Genomic DNA, 14,797 nt, shown 5'->3' on the forward strand with positions numbered 1-14,797 from the left:
TCTTACTCAAAGCCACTACGAACGGAGCGCACATGGCCGTGCAAACTGAAGACCAAAACAAAAGACTTCAACGAAGAACCAAACTTGCTGGGAGCAACCTGCGACTGTGTGTGTGTGTGTGTGTTGGTGAGAGCGAAAGAAATGGTAAAAGCACTGCTGAGCCACAGAACCGAGCTTACAACAAGCTTGTGTGTGTGTGTGTGTCTCTCTGTTTATGTGTGTGTGTGGCAAGCGAAAGCGTCGCTGGTGCTGCTGCTGCTGCTGCTGCAGAGAAACGAAACGAAATGGAATGGCATGAAATTTCTTAGCGATCTTTGAGGATAAGCGCTGGTTTCACTGCGCGCTGCCGCACAGACGTCTACCGCGTTTCGAGGCAGACGTTACGTTCCTCCGTTCGGCGCGCAAGAATATCATCGCCCCATCAACCCAGCCAGAGTACTCTCAACCGTGCCACAGCAGTCGCGTCTCCCCAATAAAACTATTCATAAAATATAATATATAGACTCCACAAGAAGTGACCAGAAAGTGCAAAAAGCAGTGCCTTAAAAACCATGTATTATCCCTGCATAATCCAGCGTCATCATCATCTGGCTACGTAAAGCCCATCAAAATGTTGACTCTCATTGACTTTGTGATTGGAATCTGAGTTTCTCTATCCCCCCGCCTCCCTCCTTTCTCCCCCGAAATTCTCCAGACCGGACCTCTGAGTTTCGAAACCGTTTTTCATTAACTGTCTTGTGTTCTGCGCATATCAAAACGCAAAAGTGAAAGTGAGTTTTGCGGTGTGAGTCTCATTCGGTCTCCGTGTGCGTGAGTGCCTCTTGAATGACAAATATTGATATATTGGTACAATGAAAACCAGGCAATTCCAGTTAGCCAAATAAGCCTTAAGAGAGAGAGAAACTATCGAAGAAATTCAAATTGTTTTTGTGCCCCATTGGATTATCAACAAGTAAATAAACTAAGAAAAGCTTAGATCAAAGCCTTTAAGGATACCAGCAAGCGGAATTGGAATATACGCTAACAGCAATAGACCATTTGGATTTGGATATGGCTGCCAACGAGATTATGACACCCACAGTCAATGCGAATTGTCAATACTCGACCAGATATTGTTGTAAGTTAACCAGAAGGAACTATATGCTATACTATTTCTAGACCTACCTTTAATTGTAAGAAAACTTGGGGGTACGCCTGATTAAAAGCCCCTAAAACTGCAGAATGCACAGCGAAAGCAACAAACAAATAAACCTGCACAGCAAGAAAGAAATTTTCAAAACAAAAAGCACAAACGACTTTTTTATAGAAAGTTTCCCGAGGAAGGGGTGCTTGGAGTTGGACTTGGAGTTGGAGTTGGAGTTGGAGCTGCAGCCAGTTTGGTCTTGGAGTTGCCCAGTGCTGAGGCGGTGTGGCTTTTGCCGAGCATCGCCACTGACTAGCAGAGGTTTCTTCTGCTTCTACAGTATCTGTATCTGACTCTGACTCTCCATGGATGTATCTGTATCTCACTCTGTCTCTCTCTCTCTCTCTGTCTTTGTTGCTGTCTCTGTCTTGGCTTGGCTTTAGCTTTAGCTTTGGCAGCTCGCTTCTGCCGCTGCTACGACACGAATATTAATAGGTGAAAGTTGTTGCTTCGTTTCTTCGTTTTTCTTTCTCGTTGACTCTGTCGCAGTCGCGGTCGCTGCTTCTGCTTCGCTTCTGCCTCGGCCAGCGTCGCTGCCACTTCTACCACAAAGATCCCTTTTTCGGGAGCAGAATTTATGTTTCCTTTTGGGATCGTTCATTAATTTCTCCTCGGCCGCCAGGCAAAACTCTACTTGTTGCTCACCGGTCACATCTCCGCCCAGATGAATGGCGTTGCCCTGACTTTGAGTCCTGTCATAAGTTGACCCAGTTTCTGGCACACTTCATTGCCATGCAAATGAATTTGATCGCAAAACCAGAAATACAAATCCCTACACCTGGAAAAAATCTTACTTAAAGGCACACTGGGAAAATACTTATTGTTGGGCTGATAGTACAGTATAGTTTCTCTGAAAGTAAGTTAATAATAAAATAGTTTTGTTCAAAAACTAAGCTTTGTAGAATTAATTACTTATTACAAATTAAATATTTCCTAAAGGATCCATCAAAAGATTATTTTAGAAAGCAACTGTGCAACTTTTTCTTAAAAATGTAATTTTGAATAAAAATATGTTTAAGAGTACCTACAAAAGTGAATTCATAAACATATTAGTTAATATATTATTAAAAAAGAAAGGATGGTAACTTTCATAAGGCGAAGTTTGTACACCCTTGCCAGTGCCTTTGAAATTACAACTTTAAATCGATCATAACTAAGTTAAAAATTCATTAATTTCAATTCGGAAAGCGTTCCAATGTTAGTTTTCATCAGGTTTACAAATCTGCATACTTAATTTAACATTTCTAAAAATTCAATTTTTTGCCAATTTTTGACAATTTTAATGATGTAACCCCTTATCGTTTTTTCAAAAAAACGAAGAAATTTCAAAATTGTATTTTTCGTCCGGAGATGGCTAAATTGACGCGGCTATTGGTGCTGATCAAGAATATATATGATTTATAGGGTCGGAAATGATTCCTTCACGTAATATTTAAGAAAAACCGATTTTTTGCCAATTTTTAACAATTTTAATGATATAAAATTTTATAAAATTTTAAAATTTCGAAAACATTTTAAAAATTTATTTTTTTACCAGACATAGCTAGATCGATTTAGTTTTTAATGCTGATTAAGAAAATATATGATTTATAGGGTCGGAAATGAGTCCTTCACTGCGTTTTAAGCTTTTGACTGAGATTGTAGTACCCAGGAAAGGAGTATATATGTACTCGTTTTATTTGCATTGTAATATGCAAGACTCAGTCAAACTAAAGGTAAAATCAACCTCAGGTATTCCCGAAATTACACATACTTTGCATATTTACAATTTATACTTCTGGAACCTATTATTTTTATCCGGGTGCACAAGTTTAGCCTTCAATGTTGTTTACAACAGTTTCGAGAAACCGTAAGAGCAACAATAACAGCAACAGCGACAATACCAACCCAATCCCAGTTTCTGTTTTTTTGTCGTTTTGGCATTTTCATTTCATTTCCATTATAATTAAGCGCTTACATAACCGAGGTTTGTTTACAAACTCGGCTGGGCAGGTTCGCATTTCGAGTTCAATGTCCCAGCTGGGTTTGCAGACGGCCAGGCCAAAACCAAATGATTGCAACAGTTCCTGCGCGACGCGTGTGGATCTCTCTGGAACCCAAAGTGGTCCCATTGGGGTGGCCCATGCGGCGTATACGCGATATGGGTGTAGGGCTCAATTTCGTTTTCGTTTTTCGATTTTCGTCCACGCTTATTAATAGTTAGTTTCATAAATATTTACCATTGCTGACTGACTGACTGACTGGTTGGTTGGCTGGCACGCGCAATTATCTAGAATGACTCATCGGGTTTTCTGCCCGATGTCAGAAATCAGAAAAAAAGTAACAAAAATCGATGCCAAAAAATGCTGTTGAAGTACATAACAAGAAAATAGTTTAAATGTTCGCCTGGCGTTGGCGAGCCGAGAGCGTTGGAGTGGATTGGGGATTGGGGGATTGTGGATTGTGGAGTTTGGAGTTGCTGTTGAAGTGGTGGAAGGTTGCTCAACAATACCGTTGGATGATAAACCGCTACAAATTATTTTGGCCACCGACATACATCAATTTCTTTATAGTTTCTGTTTCTGTCTCTTTGATATTTCTTTGCTTTGCTTTTCGTTTTCTATTTTTCGTTTTTCGTTTCGTATGTCATTATGCAACCTGTATCTTGTCATTCCGGCTGGAAGTGTTAGGAAAGTTACTGGCGATAACCATCGGTAGCATCAGATCAGAGTGGCCCAATGTCATTAGCCACTTCTGCATACATATGTACATACATATGTATCTTGTGAAAAGTGAAAACCGGCCTCAGTGCGATGCTATCAGGTCTTATTTTGTGGCTTTCTACGGCTCTCAGCCTGCGTATGCTACACTAAACTCTCTTCCTAGTCCGACACGAAGCGTTGCCGATTATGCAATTGCTTATTAATTAATTCTTTTATAATGCTTGCACCATGGCTTACTAGCCGCTTAATTGGCCATCCGTTTGAGCAGAAGTGCTGCTGCTGGGAAAGCCCAGGAAGCTTCGAGCAAAATATGCTTTATGCAATTGCCGCCTGGCAACCGATCCATGGCGATCTGCCCAGCGGTTTCCCAAATATAGAGCCACAATGATTGATCGAAAAAGCGGAATATATACATTTCTCCGCTGGCGTTGCAATTAATTCGAAATTAACAGCGCGGTAGAATCAAACCAGCCACAGACACTATTGTTTGGCAAATAATAAAAGAAAAAGAAAGAAGAAATATAAATGAAGCATTTGTGTTTCGCACGAACAGAAAACTCTGAGCTGAAGAAAGAGGCTATTTATTACACCCTCCATCCGCACATTCATTGGCTGTTTCTTTTTTTCGCATCTTACTTTCCTCCGGAGCGATCCGGACTACCACAACAGCGGACGCGGCCCTCCACATGCTCGGTTGCATATCTCACGGTGGAGTCGGGGCGCTACTTTATTAGAACTTTCACTTTAGGTCCGCTTCAATTCAACTGGGGTCCCAGTGGTAATGGCTATGGCTGGCACCTTTTGCCGATTTTTGCTGGAATTGAATAATAGGTGGAAGAAGTGACCCAGAAAGTGAAGATGCCGAGCGATGTCCAATCAGTGCGGATGAGTAATGGCTTCCCGGGGTAAGATCGAACAGAAACAGATCGAAGAGATCGGGGAGCTCTTGGGCTCTCAATAGAAAGTTACCAAACTAATTTCGCAGCGTTACTAACGCGACTTGCACGGACAACCACAAGTCATCTCCATTTTGGAGTGGATAATTGCAATGGACATCGCTGGAACGATCAAGAAACGGCGAATAACAACTAAATTGGGCGAAAAAAAAAACCAGCAGACAAACAAATAAACATTTTTGGCGTTCGTGTGTGGGGAAGGTTAAGTTTTTATGTAAGATGCCAAAATTTAATTCGATTTTTATTTCTTGGCATATACAGCTGAAGTTCGCCAACATCAACAATAGTTTTAATAAATGATTTTGCTGTTTGAATAATATTTCTTTCGGCTTCGAGTTTGGGTTTTTTCACTGGGGCTTTGTTTCAGTATCTGAAGCAAAGTATCTGCAGCACGTAACTCTGTGCGTATGTGTGCTGCTTGGCTCTTACCGCTATTTACATTAACATTAGAGCTTTGGGTTTACGGCTTTGTAGCTGTGATTTTTTCTTTCTTTCTTTCTTTTTTTTCATTTTCTTTCTTTATGCCGCTTCTGACAGCGCAAAGTGAAAGTTTTCAGCCGCAACTGGCTGGCGACTGTGCTGAGCGGAGTTGAGTCGACGAATCGTGCGAACGCACCGAAATCGGCCAGAGATATATAGAGAGTATTAGCTTCTTGATAAGAATATTAATGTGACTGTTGCTGAAAGCAAAAGTGAGTTTCCCATTGCTTCCACTCATTAGCCAGGCGTTAAATCATACCTAGAAAATTTAAAAAGAAAATGCCAAATGCAAAATGTAAATGATTGCTCTCAGAAATCACTCATCCGCCGAGTTGCACTTTCCAAAAGATACATACAACAGGCAAGAGGCCAGGCAAGGAGAGGAATTACTTTTGTAAAAGTTCATAAACCTTCTCGCCAAAACAATGAGATTGCAGCAGCCACGAAAATCGACTTCTACGAAGCTAAAACCAAAAGCCAGAGTCAGAGACGAAGCCAAAGCCGAAACCGAAGCCAAGTCAAGTTAAAATTTTCCCAAAGCAACAAACGCCAGAGAGAAATGCACGGAGCGAGCGCATAAAAAATATTTTTCCTAAATTACTTCTGACGATGTCGAGGATAATGATAATTGCAATGACGATCGCAAATGCCGATGATGATGTTGTTGGTCATGATTATATGTAGTGCGGAATTTCCACAGTTGGTTAGCGTACATTCAACTGCTGCAACTGCTGCAGCAGCAGAGTGCAAAATGGAAAAGCAGAAAGCACAAAGAGAAAAGCCCGCTGGCGATGGAAAGAAAGAAAATTCCCCGCAACAAGTGGCTTCGTACCGTCAATTTCGGTTTATATCATCCGAGGCTTTCCCGCTTTTTCCAGCCCATTAGCAACTTTGGAGTTTTGTCTCTCCCTCTCTCTGTATCTATATCTCCTATCTGTGTGTGCTGTTTGCCTGTCTCTGACTTTCTTCTAGGAAAAATCATAACAAACAAGAGTGTTTCTTTTACCGTTCCCCTATCGGTTATCGCCAGACTCATTTGTGCATCAGTTGGGAGAAAGTAAAAGCCAAGAATTAAATGCCACTCGCTGCTGGTCGATGACTTACACGGTAAGTGTGCCTGGCACACGGGGCGTATGCGCATTATCGCCGCTAGTCGCTGTGGTCATGGCGTGCAGAGTGAAAACACCAAAAGAAATGCAGACCCCCAGAAGAAACCCGAACTGCAACAGCAAATAGCAACAGCAAGGCAACCGATGAAAATCCGCATCATGGTCGGCTACAATTTCATCGGAGTCGCAGATTCGAATTGGGAGTCTGGTTACAGCGGCTTTTGCCCAAGTTCAGTCTCATGCGAATTCTTTGCATTCGCCGTGGCATCTCATCTTTGGAGTGGAAAAATGGTATATGCATTTCTCAAGTGCCTGCCATTTTCAGAGTTCAGGGTGAGGAACATCACAATGGATCAGCGAAAGCCAAGCTAATTTTAAAAAGCTGAAAATGGAATCTGTACTCTGTTTGGCATCTGGCATCTGAATAGGATCATCGTATCAGGTCAATTCAATTCCAGCAATCAATCAGTGTCGCACGACAGACCTTATCGCAGATCGATCTGGTGTAGAATGCCATACCATTAATCCCATCCAGTTCCATTCTTCGGTCCTATCACTTTCAGTGTGGCTATCGGGAGTAGGGCACGTCAAATGCTTCATTAATTCCGGATTGCATCGGCTGGAGCTCAGAGAATATAGAATAGCGAACAAGCAGAGAGTGGAGAATAGAGAATGGAGAATGGAGAGAGAAGTATCCAAATCCTGACCCAATTAGAAATTCTCACGCAAAGAGTAGATTGTTGGGGAGAAGAAATATAAAAAAACGAAACGTCACGGTTAACAATTCCACGTTTAATCAAACAAACAAAGAATTAGGCAAGAAGAAAACTTTACCATCGCCTTCACATTTCTTTCTTCTGAGCCGGTGACGGTGGTGCCCCGTAGTCGTAGTAGTCATAGTAGTCGTTGTAGTCGTTGTGTCGTTGTCGAAGTTTCTTGCTTGGTTTGGTGAAAGAAAAAGAAAAGTGCAGGAAGCCAAATAAGCGTGGCAAAAAGAAAGCAAGCGAAACGAAGCGAACGCGGCTCCGCACAATGGAACCGGCCCAAAAGAAGCTTACCAACTATCCGGACAGACGGACACGCGAATGGCCATTCTAAGTAGCCATAGTCCGTGGCAATAAAAATCCCAGTTCGAAGTGGCAGCCAATTATAAAGGCAACGTGATTGGACCTCCAAACATGCCCGAAATCGAAAGAAACCTAAAGATACCCCCCGAAAAAGAAAACAAAAGACTTAAGACCCATACAAATGGTACACTGAAAAGAATGTCTAGGTTCTGAATTCCCTAATAATTTAAACTAAAAAGTAATAACACCTTTATTTTGTTACTTTTAAATTTCTTTGGATCACTAATATTATTAAATAACCTATTATAATATATTATTATAGAACTTACATTTGCTTTCTAATCTTATTTAAATGGGTTTGCATTTCATATTTTATAAAGAATTAAATAACTTAAGAATAAAATGTACTAAAGAAATGGGGGAAAAAAAAATAATAAATAAATAAATAAAAAATATAAAGAATTAAATAACTTAAAAATAAAATGTACTAAAGAAATGGGTAAAAAAAAAATTATGATAAACTTATCCCTTATGTCAAAAATTGGCAAAAAATCGATTTTTTTTTTAATATTTTGTGAAGTAATCATGACCCTATAAATCATATATATTCTTGATCAACATCAATAGCCGCGTCGATTGAACCATCTCCGGACGAAAAATAAAATTTTTAAATTTTTCCGATTTTTTGAAAAAACGATAAGGGGTTACATCATTAAAATTGTTAAAAATTTACATAAAATTTAATTCTTGGAAATGTTGAATTGAGTATGCAGATTTGATAAGCTAATAAAAACTAGCATTGGACCGATTTCCGAATTGAATTTAATGCATTTTTGGCTTAGTTATGAATGATCAAAGTTCAAGGCTTTTCATTCCTTCTTGATATTTTTTATATTGGGAATACTCTTCTCTCAAACTCAAACAGCTATTTTACCTGTTAAAAATCAAGTCTATAAGCAATATATAGAGTATCTCTGGATGCGATAGGCCTGCATTTCCGAGTAACAGAACCGGTTCTCGACCCACGAAAGTGCTCCAAACGGAAGTACTTGAAGGCACGGCCAACAAAGACGACGATGGAAATGCTGGCGATGGTGATGGTAATAGTGATGGAGAGCGGCAGATAAAGAACCAACGGCGGGCGAGAAGACTCGGCTCGTAGCCTCGGCTTTGACTCTTCGTCTTGGCTTTGGCTTTGGGCCAAATATAGGCCAAAAGAGAAACTAACGGTAAACGTTGTTTCTTCGCTTCAGCTACAGATGCTTCAGCTGCTTCAGCTGCCGCTTGACTGGTGCTGGCAAGCGAATTGGATTGCCTTGTCTGAGACAAGAAGCGACCACAGCATCAGCATCAGCATCAGCATCCGAGGATTTGGGTTACATAAAAGGGCGCAAACGGAAAGTAGAAACCGAGAGAGAGAGAAGCGAGAAGTAAGCCCCCAAAGGCCATATAAGTGTGTGTCTCTGTCTCTGGAGTAGCACACACACACCCGGGGCAACGCACAAAACTTGCTGCAAAGAAAGTGAAACTTTTTTGTGAGCCATAAGCACTGTGCCCCTTGCCCCTTTCGCCCCTCCAGGGGAAACAGGGGAGACCCATTGTGAGGGGGGAATGGCGGTGGGAGCGGTGGATCGTGGAACTTGAGCGTGTCACGATCAAGCGCGTAGAGCAGCGCAGAAGGTTGAGGTTGTTTTGCAAGCAGCGAACGCCTGCGAATTTTTCAACTTGTTATGTTTATTTACGAGTATTTGCCAGAAATCTTTTTTTTACGCCGTTTTTCGTCTCTGACTCGGAGATTTTTTAACGAACGAGTTGGGTTGGGCTAGGTTATTGCGAGGCACTGGTGCTGCTGCTAAACCATTAAACGAATCGAATGGGGGCTTGGGAATTGCTCAACCATCAGCCACAGCCACCGATGGCGATCTAAGGCCCTTGCCTTGACATAGACCAAACCAGCGACTGACTAATAGAGTTTCATGAATGCACACCCCGGGCGACCACCAGAGGTTCGACTCCACACAAAAAATTAGAAAGTACCGAAATGCATAGCACGGACAAGAGGGCATTCTTGCCATCGTATCGAGAGTAATATAGTTAAAGTTAAAGTCAATGCACTTGGAATAAGTTCAATAGGTTTCCCTTTGATTTTCCTAATATTAGAGGGTTTAAGCATATCGCAGAAATAGTAAAGTAAGCTATTGCTTAGATGGAATATATCCTCAGATATTAGAATAAACCCCATACGAAACTAACTTTAAGAAGCCGGAGTTTATCTACCCTTGAAGTTTCAAAATAAAATAAAAGATCAAATCCGGAATCAGTCATAGCTAAGATTAAAATATTCTCATTGTTTAAATAGATTATTTTGATATGAAAATTATTTGGAAAATTCAAATTTTAAAATTCTCATAACTCAGGCAAAAATGAATTAATTTCAATTCGGAAAGCTTTCCTATGCTAGTTTTTATGAGGTTAATAAATCTGCATACTCAATTTAAAATTTAAGAAAATTGAATTTTTGGCCAATTTTTGACAATTTTAATGATGTAACCCCTTATCATTTTTTCAAATTTTCGAAAAATGTTCGAAATCTTAGATTTTGCCCGGACATGGCTTAATCGATTCGGCTAATGATTCTGATCAAGAATATATATGATTCACATCATAGCAAGCTTCTGACTAAAATTAAAACACCCTGCAAGGGTATAAATATAAGATTTGTGAAATTAAAAGAACGAACTTTTAATTAACTCTTAAACTGGAATAAGTTAATTTAATAAGTTGTTAAGCTATATTCTCAGTAGCCTTTCTTTGTAATCACTGAAAATCAAGTTTTTTCCCTCTGTGCAGTCAACAGAATCGAGAGTCGAAACTTTTGTGGATGCTGCTCCCAGCAGCCAAAATCAAAGCAGCCGCCATCGAGCGAGCTTTTCCTTAGATCCGGCTTCGCCGACCAAACAATTTTCTCTGGGGGAAAATCAAGTCGAGAGCCCACGGCCACCAAAGGCACCAAGCGCCTGCGCGACTTCTTGGACGCAGTGGCAAACCAGAAATCCAAAGCCGTCGCAGCCAAAGTCAAGAAACGTTCAAAGAAATACCAAGATCCGAGTACCAAAAGCCCGAGTGACGACGAACACTTGAAAGCCGAAAGCTAAAAAAGTGAACGAGTAGAAATTACGGTAAATAAATAAAGAAAGACGATGGAGGAGAAATAAGCGAAGGCGAACGCAAACGCGAACGCGAACGGCTTCGTCATGAGCGAAAGTGAAATCTGCTAATGAATTCTTCAACGTTGAATAGTTTTCAGTCATTATGGCCAGCGTTGAGTATATGTATGAACGTACGTACTGGCGTTGTATGTGGCGTATACTTGATGTGTTTGTGCTGGCCATGTAACCAGCAGAGGCAGCCATTCCAGCGATCACTTGTCGGTGCTGCGCATCTGCAACTCCAACTGGAAATGGACATGGGACATAGGACATGAGGCAGGGGCAGGAACAGGGGTATGTGGCTTCCAGCCAAGAGCGGTGGCTGCCTCGTTTTTGGCAGTGGCTTTGGCTCCCGCTTCGATTTTTGGTCTTTTGGGGGCTAAGTAAAAGTGGCTAGATTCGTTATAGCAATTAACCAAGCAGGCAGGCAGGCAGGCAGGCAGACACAGATGCAGTCGCAAATGGCCGAACAGCCATCGAGCCATCGAGCCATCGATGCCGATCCGCTGTCAGATGATTGCAGTGATTACTCCAGACTCTCGGGTTCATTGAAACCCGCTGCAGTTTTCTATAATTCGATGCCGTTATGGCCAGAGGTCTTAAACTTGAATCGCATTTGGTAGTTGAAGGAAAGTGGCCGCCTCTCAGCTGGGATCAATGCCCCGGCCATCTAACCATTCTTACCCAACGCCCTCTTGCTCACATCCCTCCTTTCATCTTGTTTCCTTTGCAGGGGAGGCGGAAAAAGTCAAATCTCTGATCAGACTCCGGGCGGAACTGTCGCCGCTTTTCACGGGGAAAAGGAATGCCTCCAAATATGCCTGGGCGTAAGTAACGATTCCCTTGTCGATTTGCATAACCCTTACCCTCGATATCTACTTTACAGCGTGGTGGAGCGGGAGCTCAATGTGCCGTTGCCGCTGTCAAAGATCATCAAAAAGTGGAACAACCTGCTGCAGGAGTACAAGGCAATCAAGATGTCCGAGGAGCCCAAGAGGCGCGAGTGGCCCTTCTTCACCCTGATGGATGTGTATTTCAGCGACCAGGTGAACGATCCCTCGCTGCGTCTCTTTTCGTCCACAAAGACTCTCAAGGAGACCCTGGACGACAGTGTCTTCGAGGATGATCCAATCATTGCCTCGGCCATCGCAGCAGCCACCAGCGGCGCCTACATGGACATGGACGAGCTGATCCGCAGGCAGAAGGAGCGTGCCGCTTTGGCCGCAGAACGGAAGCTAGCCGCCGCCGCCAGCGGAGGAAGCGGTGACTACAAGTACGATCTGAAGCCGATGCTGTCCAACAGCAAGTTCAACAGCAACAGCGACATGGGCAAGCTGTCCAAGAGCGTGGATGATCTGTCCATGCAGCAGTACAAGATCAAGCAGGAGCTGTTGCGCCAGGAGCAGCAGGAGAATATGGTCAAGATCAAGCAGCATGCGCGCCAGCAGCAGCAACAGCAGCAGCAGCAGCACCAACAGGCCCAGCAGCACCAGCAGCGCTTCTTGGGCCACCAGCCGGCTCTCTCGCCGCATCCGCATTCGCATCCGCACCGTCTTTCGTCCTCGTCGACGCCGCCGGGCTTGCAGCATGCCCTCCAACAGCAGCAACAGCACATGCTTCAGCAGCAGCAGCAACATCTGCAGCAGCATTTGCAACAACAGCAGCAGCAACAGCAACAGCAGCAACAGCAACAGCAGCAGCAGCAGCAACAGCAACAGCAGCACCATCATCAGCTCGCTCATCCCCACCAACCGCCCACGCCGCGCCCCAGCTCTCCGCCCACAACGGCGCAACAGATCCACATCACGGCCACCCAGCACCAGGCCGCCCAGCAGCAGCTTCACCAGCAGCACCAGCAGCAGCCCCACAAGCAACAGCAGCCCTACACCGACCCCAACACGATCGACCAGTACCTGCTGTCGTGGAACAACTTCCACGGCAACATGTGCCGCGGCTTCCACTCCCTGCAGAAGGACGAGAAGATGGTGGACGTGACCATAGCAGCCGGTGGCAAGATATTCAAGGCCCACAAACTGGTAAACTAGCGGATCACCGCCGAGAACTCCCTTACTCATGCCAAGCGCTTTCTTCTCTTTTCCTTATCGTTACAGGTTCTGTCCGTCTGCAGTCCCTACTTCCAGCAGATATTCCTGGAGAATCCATCGAGTCATCCGATCCTGCTGATGGCCGACGTGGAGGCCAGCCACATGGCCGGCCTGCTGGACTTTATGTACAGCGGCCAGGTGAACGTCAAGTACGAGGATCTGCCCGTCTTCCTCAAGGTGGCCGAGGCCATGAAGATCAAGGGGCTGCACACAGAGGTAGGTGATCGCAGGACAACTTGTTTAAATAATAAATTATATCCCATACTGAATCCCACCTTGACTTCCATTTGCAGAAGAACCTGGACAGCGATGCCAGCGACATTAGCTCGCCGCACGAGAGCGATGGCACCGAGTGTCGCTATGAGCGCGGAACGCACAGCGTCAACATCACCAGTGGACATGCCGCTGGCTATGCAGGCGGACCGCCTCCGCCACAGCCCTCGCCGTCGCCTTCCCTCAACGGGCCCAATCGATGCCCAACTCCTCTGTCCAGCGGAGGCGGTAGCGGCAACTATGCCGGATTCCGTGACCACATCAAGTCGAAGGCCACACTGGCCGAGACCTTCATGAAGAATCTCAACAGGAACAACAACAACAACAGCAGCAGCAACAACTACAATCATCTAGGAAGCAATAGCAACGGACTCAACCTGTCGGAGGCGGAGAGCAACTCGTTCGCCATCCTGCAGGCGAACAGCAAGAAGATGCTGGACTCGGCCCGCAAGCAGCACAAGTATCTGGCCAAGCGCAAGATCCTGATGCACTACAACACGGATCTGGGCGGCGAGAAGCGAATGAAGGAGATGGAGCGAGAGCGATATCCGAGTGCCGAGCAGAACGACGACGCCCTGAACAACAACCACAGCCACGCCCAGGACAACATTATGGAGCCGATTATCACAACGATTGTGCCGCAGACGCCGCCACCGCCGCCAATGTCCACGCACAACAACAGCTTCAAGATCCGCCTGGTGGAGAGCCATCACCTGACCAACAGCAACGCCAACAGCAACTCGAACAACGGAGGCAGTGCCAGCGGCAGCAGTCCGCATTCTGGTGGCCACAACAGCGGCAGCAGCAATAACAACGATGACGACGACGAGGAGGCACTTAATCTGGTGCAGACCCCCAATGCCAATGGCAGCCGGGCCCGCCCCCAAAGTCCCACTGCTACACCCACACCCACTGCCACGCCCACACCCGCAACGCCCACTCCGACGCCGGACATTCAGCTGATCAAGCGCGAAGTGGAGCTCGATCTGCCGGCGGAGAATAACAATGGGCATGACGAGGAGCTGGCCGGGTACGAGAGGAAGTATGACGACAACAATAACAATCGCGGCATGGACACGGACATGGAAACGGACTCGAACAACAACAACAGCAAGCCGGGCAGCGACGTTGATGCCAGCAATGGCCTGGCCTTGGCTCTGGGCAAGCACAAGTTGCTCAGTGCGATCAATCGGAGTCTAGAGCAGCAGCAGCAGCAGCAGCAGCAACAGGAGCAGGAGCAGTCGCCGGCGGAGTCGGATCACGGCGGCAACAACTGCAACAGCGACGACAACAACAACAATCATAGCCCCCATCTGGACCTGAGCACCATCAAGAACATAGCCACGGCAGAGATACTCTGCGGGCTAAAGAGCAAGGTCCTGAAGCTGGAGGAGGAGCAGCGGGAGCGGGAGAGAGAGAGGGAACGGGAACGGGAGCGAGAAGCCTGCCGCAGCCTCAGCGAGATCAAGAACGCCGAGTGATCCCAAGGAGCAGCGGGTGCCGCCCGAGCATCCCGGACAGACGATTATGCATTTGATTACACATGACATAGAGCGGAGCACCGGATCTATGTGTATGCTAATTATAGTTATTTATTATACCACTTAATCGTTAATGTAATTGTAATTACCTGAGACCCCCCACATGAACATTGGTTAGTTGGTAGGCCTAGCATTCTCCCAGCACACCATTTGAATCCCTAGTAGATAAGAC

The 14,797-nt window shown here is 44.9% G+C and overlaps 1 protein-coding gene across 2 annotated transcripts; it reads left to right on the plus strand.

The window, feature by feature from the left end:
* The first annotated feature begins 1,050 nt into the window (after nucleotides 1-1,050).
* LOC110191867 (uncharacterized) lies at nucleotides 1,051-14,565 on the plus strand. Of its 2 annotated transcripts, none has more exons than XM_020962847.2 (5): nucleotides 1,051-1,117; nucleotides 11,440-11,533; nucleotides 11,593-12,742; nucleotides 12,818-13,027; nucleotides 13,105-14,565. In XM_020962847.2, the coding sequence occupies exons 1-5, from the start codon at nucleotides 1,051-1,053 to the stop codon at nucleotides 14,563-14,565; spliced, it is 2,982 nt and encodes a 993-aa protein (XP_020818506.2). The 2 variants fall into 2 exon arrangements, with proteins under 2 accessions (XP_020818506.2, XP_020818507.2); XM_020962848.2 differs by having other exon boundaries at nucleotides 13,108-14,565.
* Nucleotides 14,566-14,797: the final 232 nt, after the last annotated feature.

Source organism: Drosophila serrata, unplaced genomic scaffold (genome assembly GCF_035046125.1).
Source record: "Drosophila serrata isolate PLE 108 unplaced genomic scaffold, ASM3504612v1 contig_360, whole genome shotgun sequence".
Lineage (NCBI taxonomy): Eukaryota > Metazoa > Arthropoda > Insecta > Diptera > Drosophilidae > Drosophila > Drosophila serrata.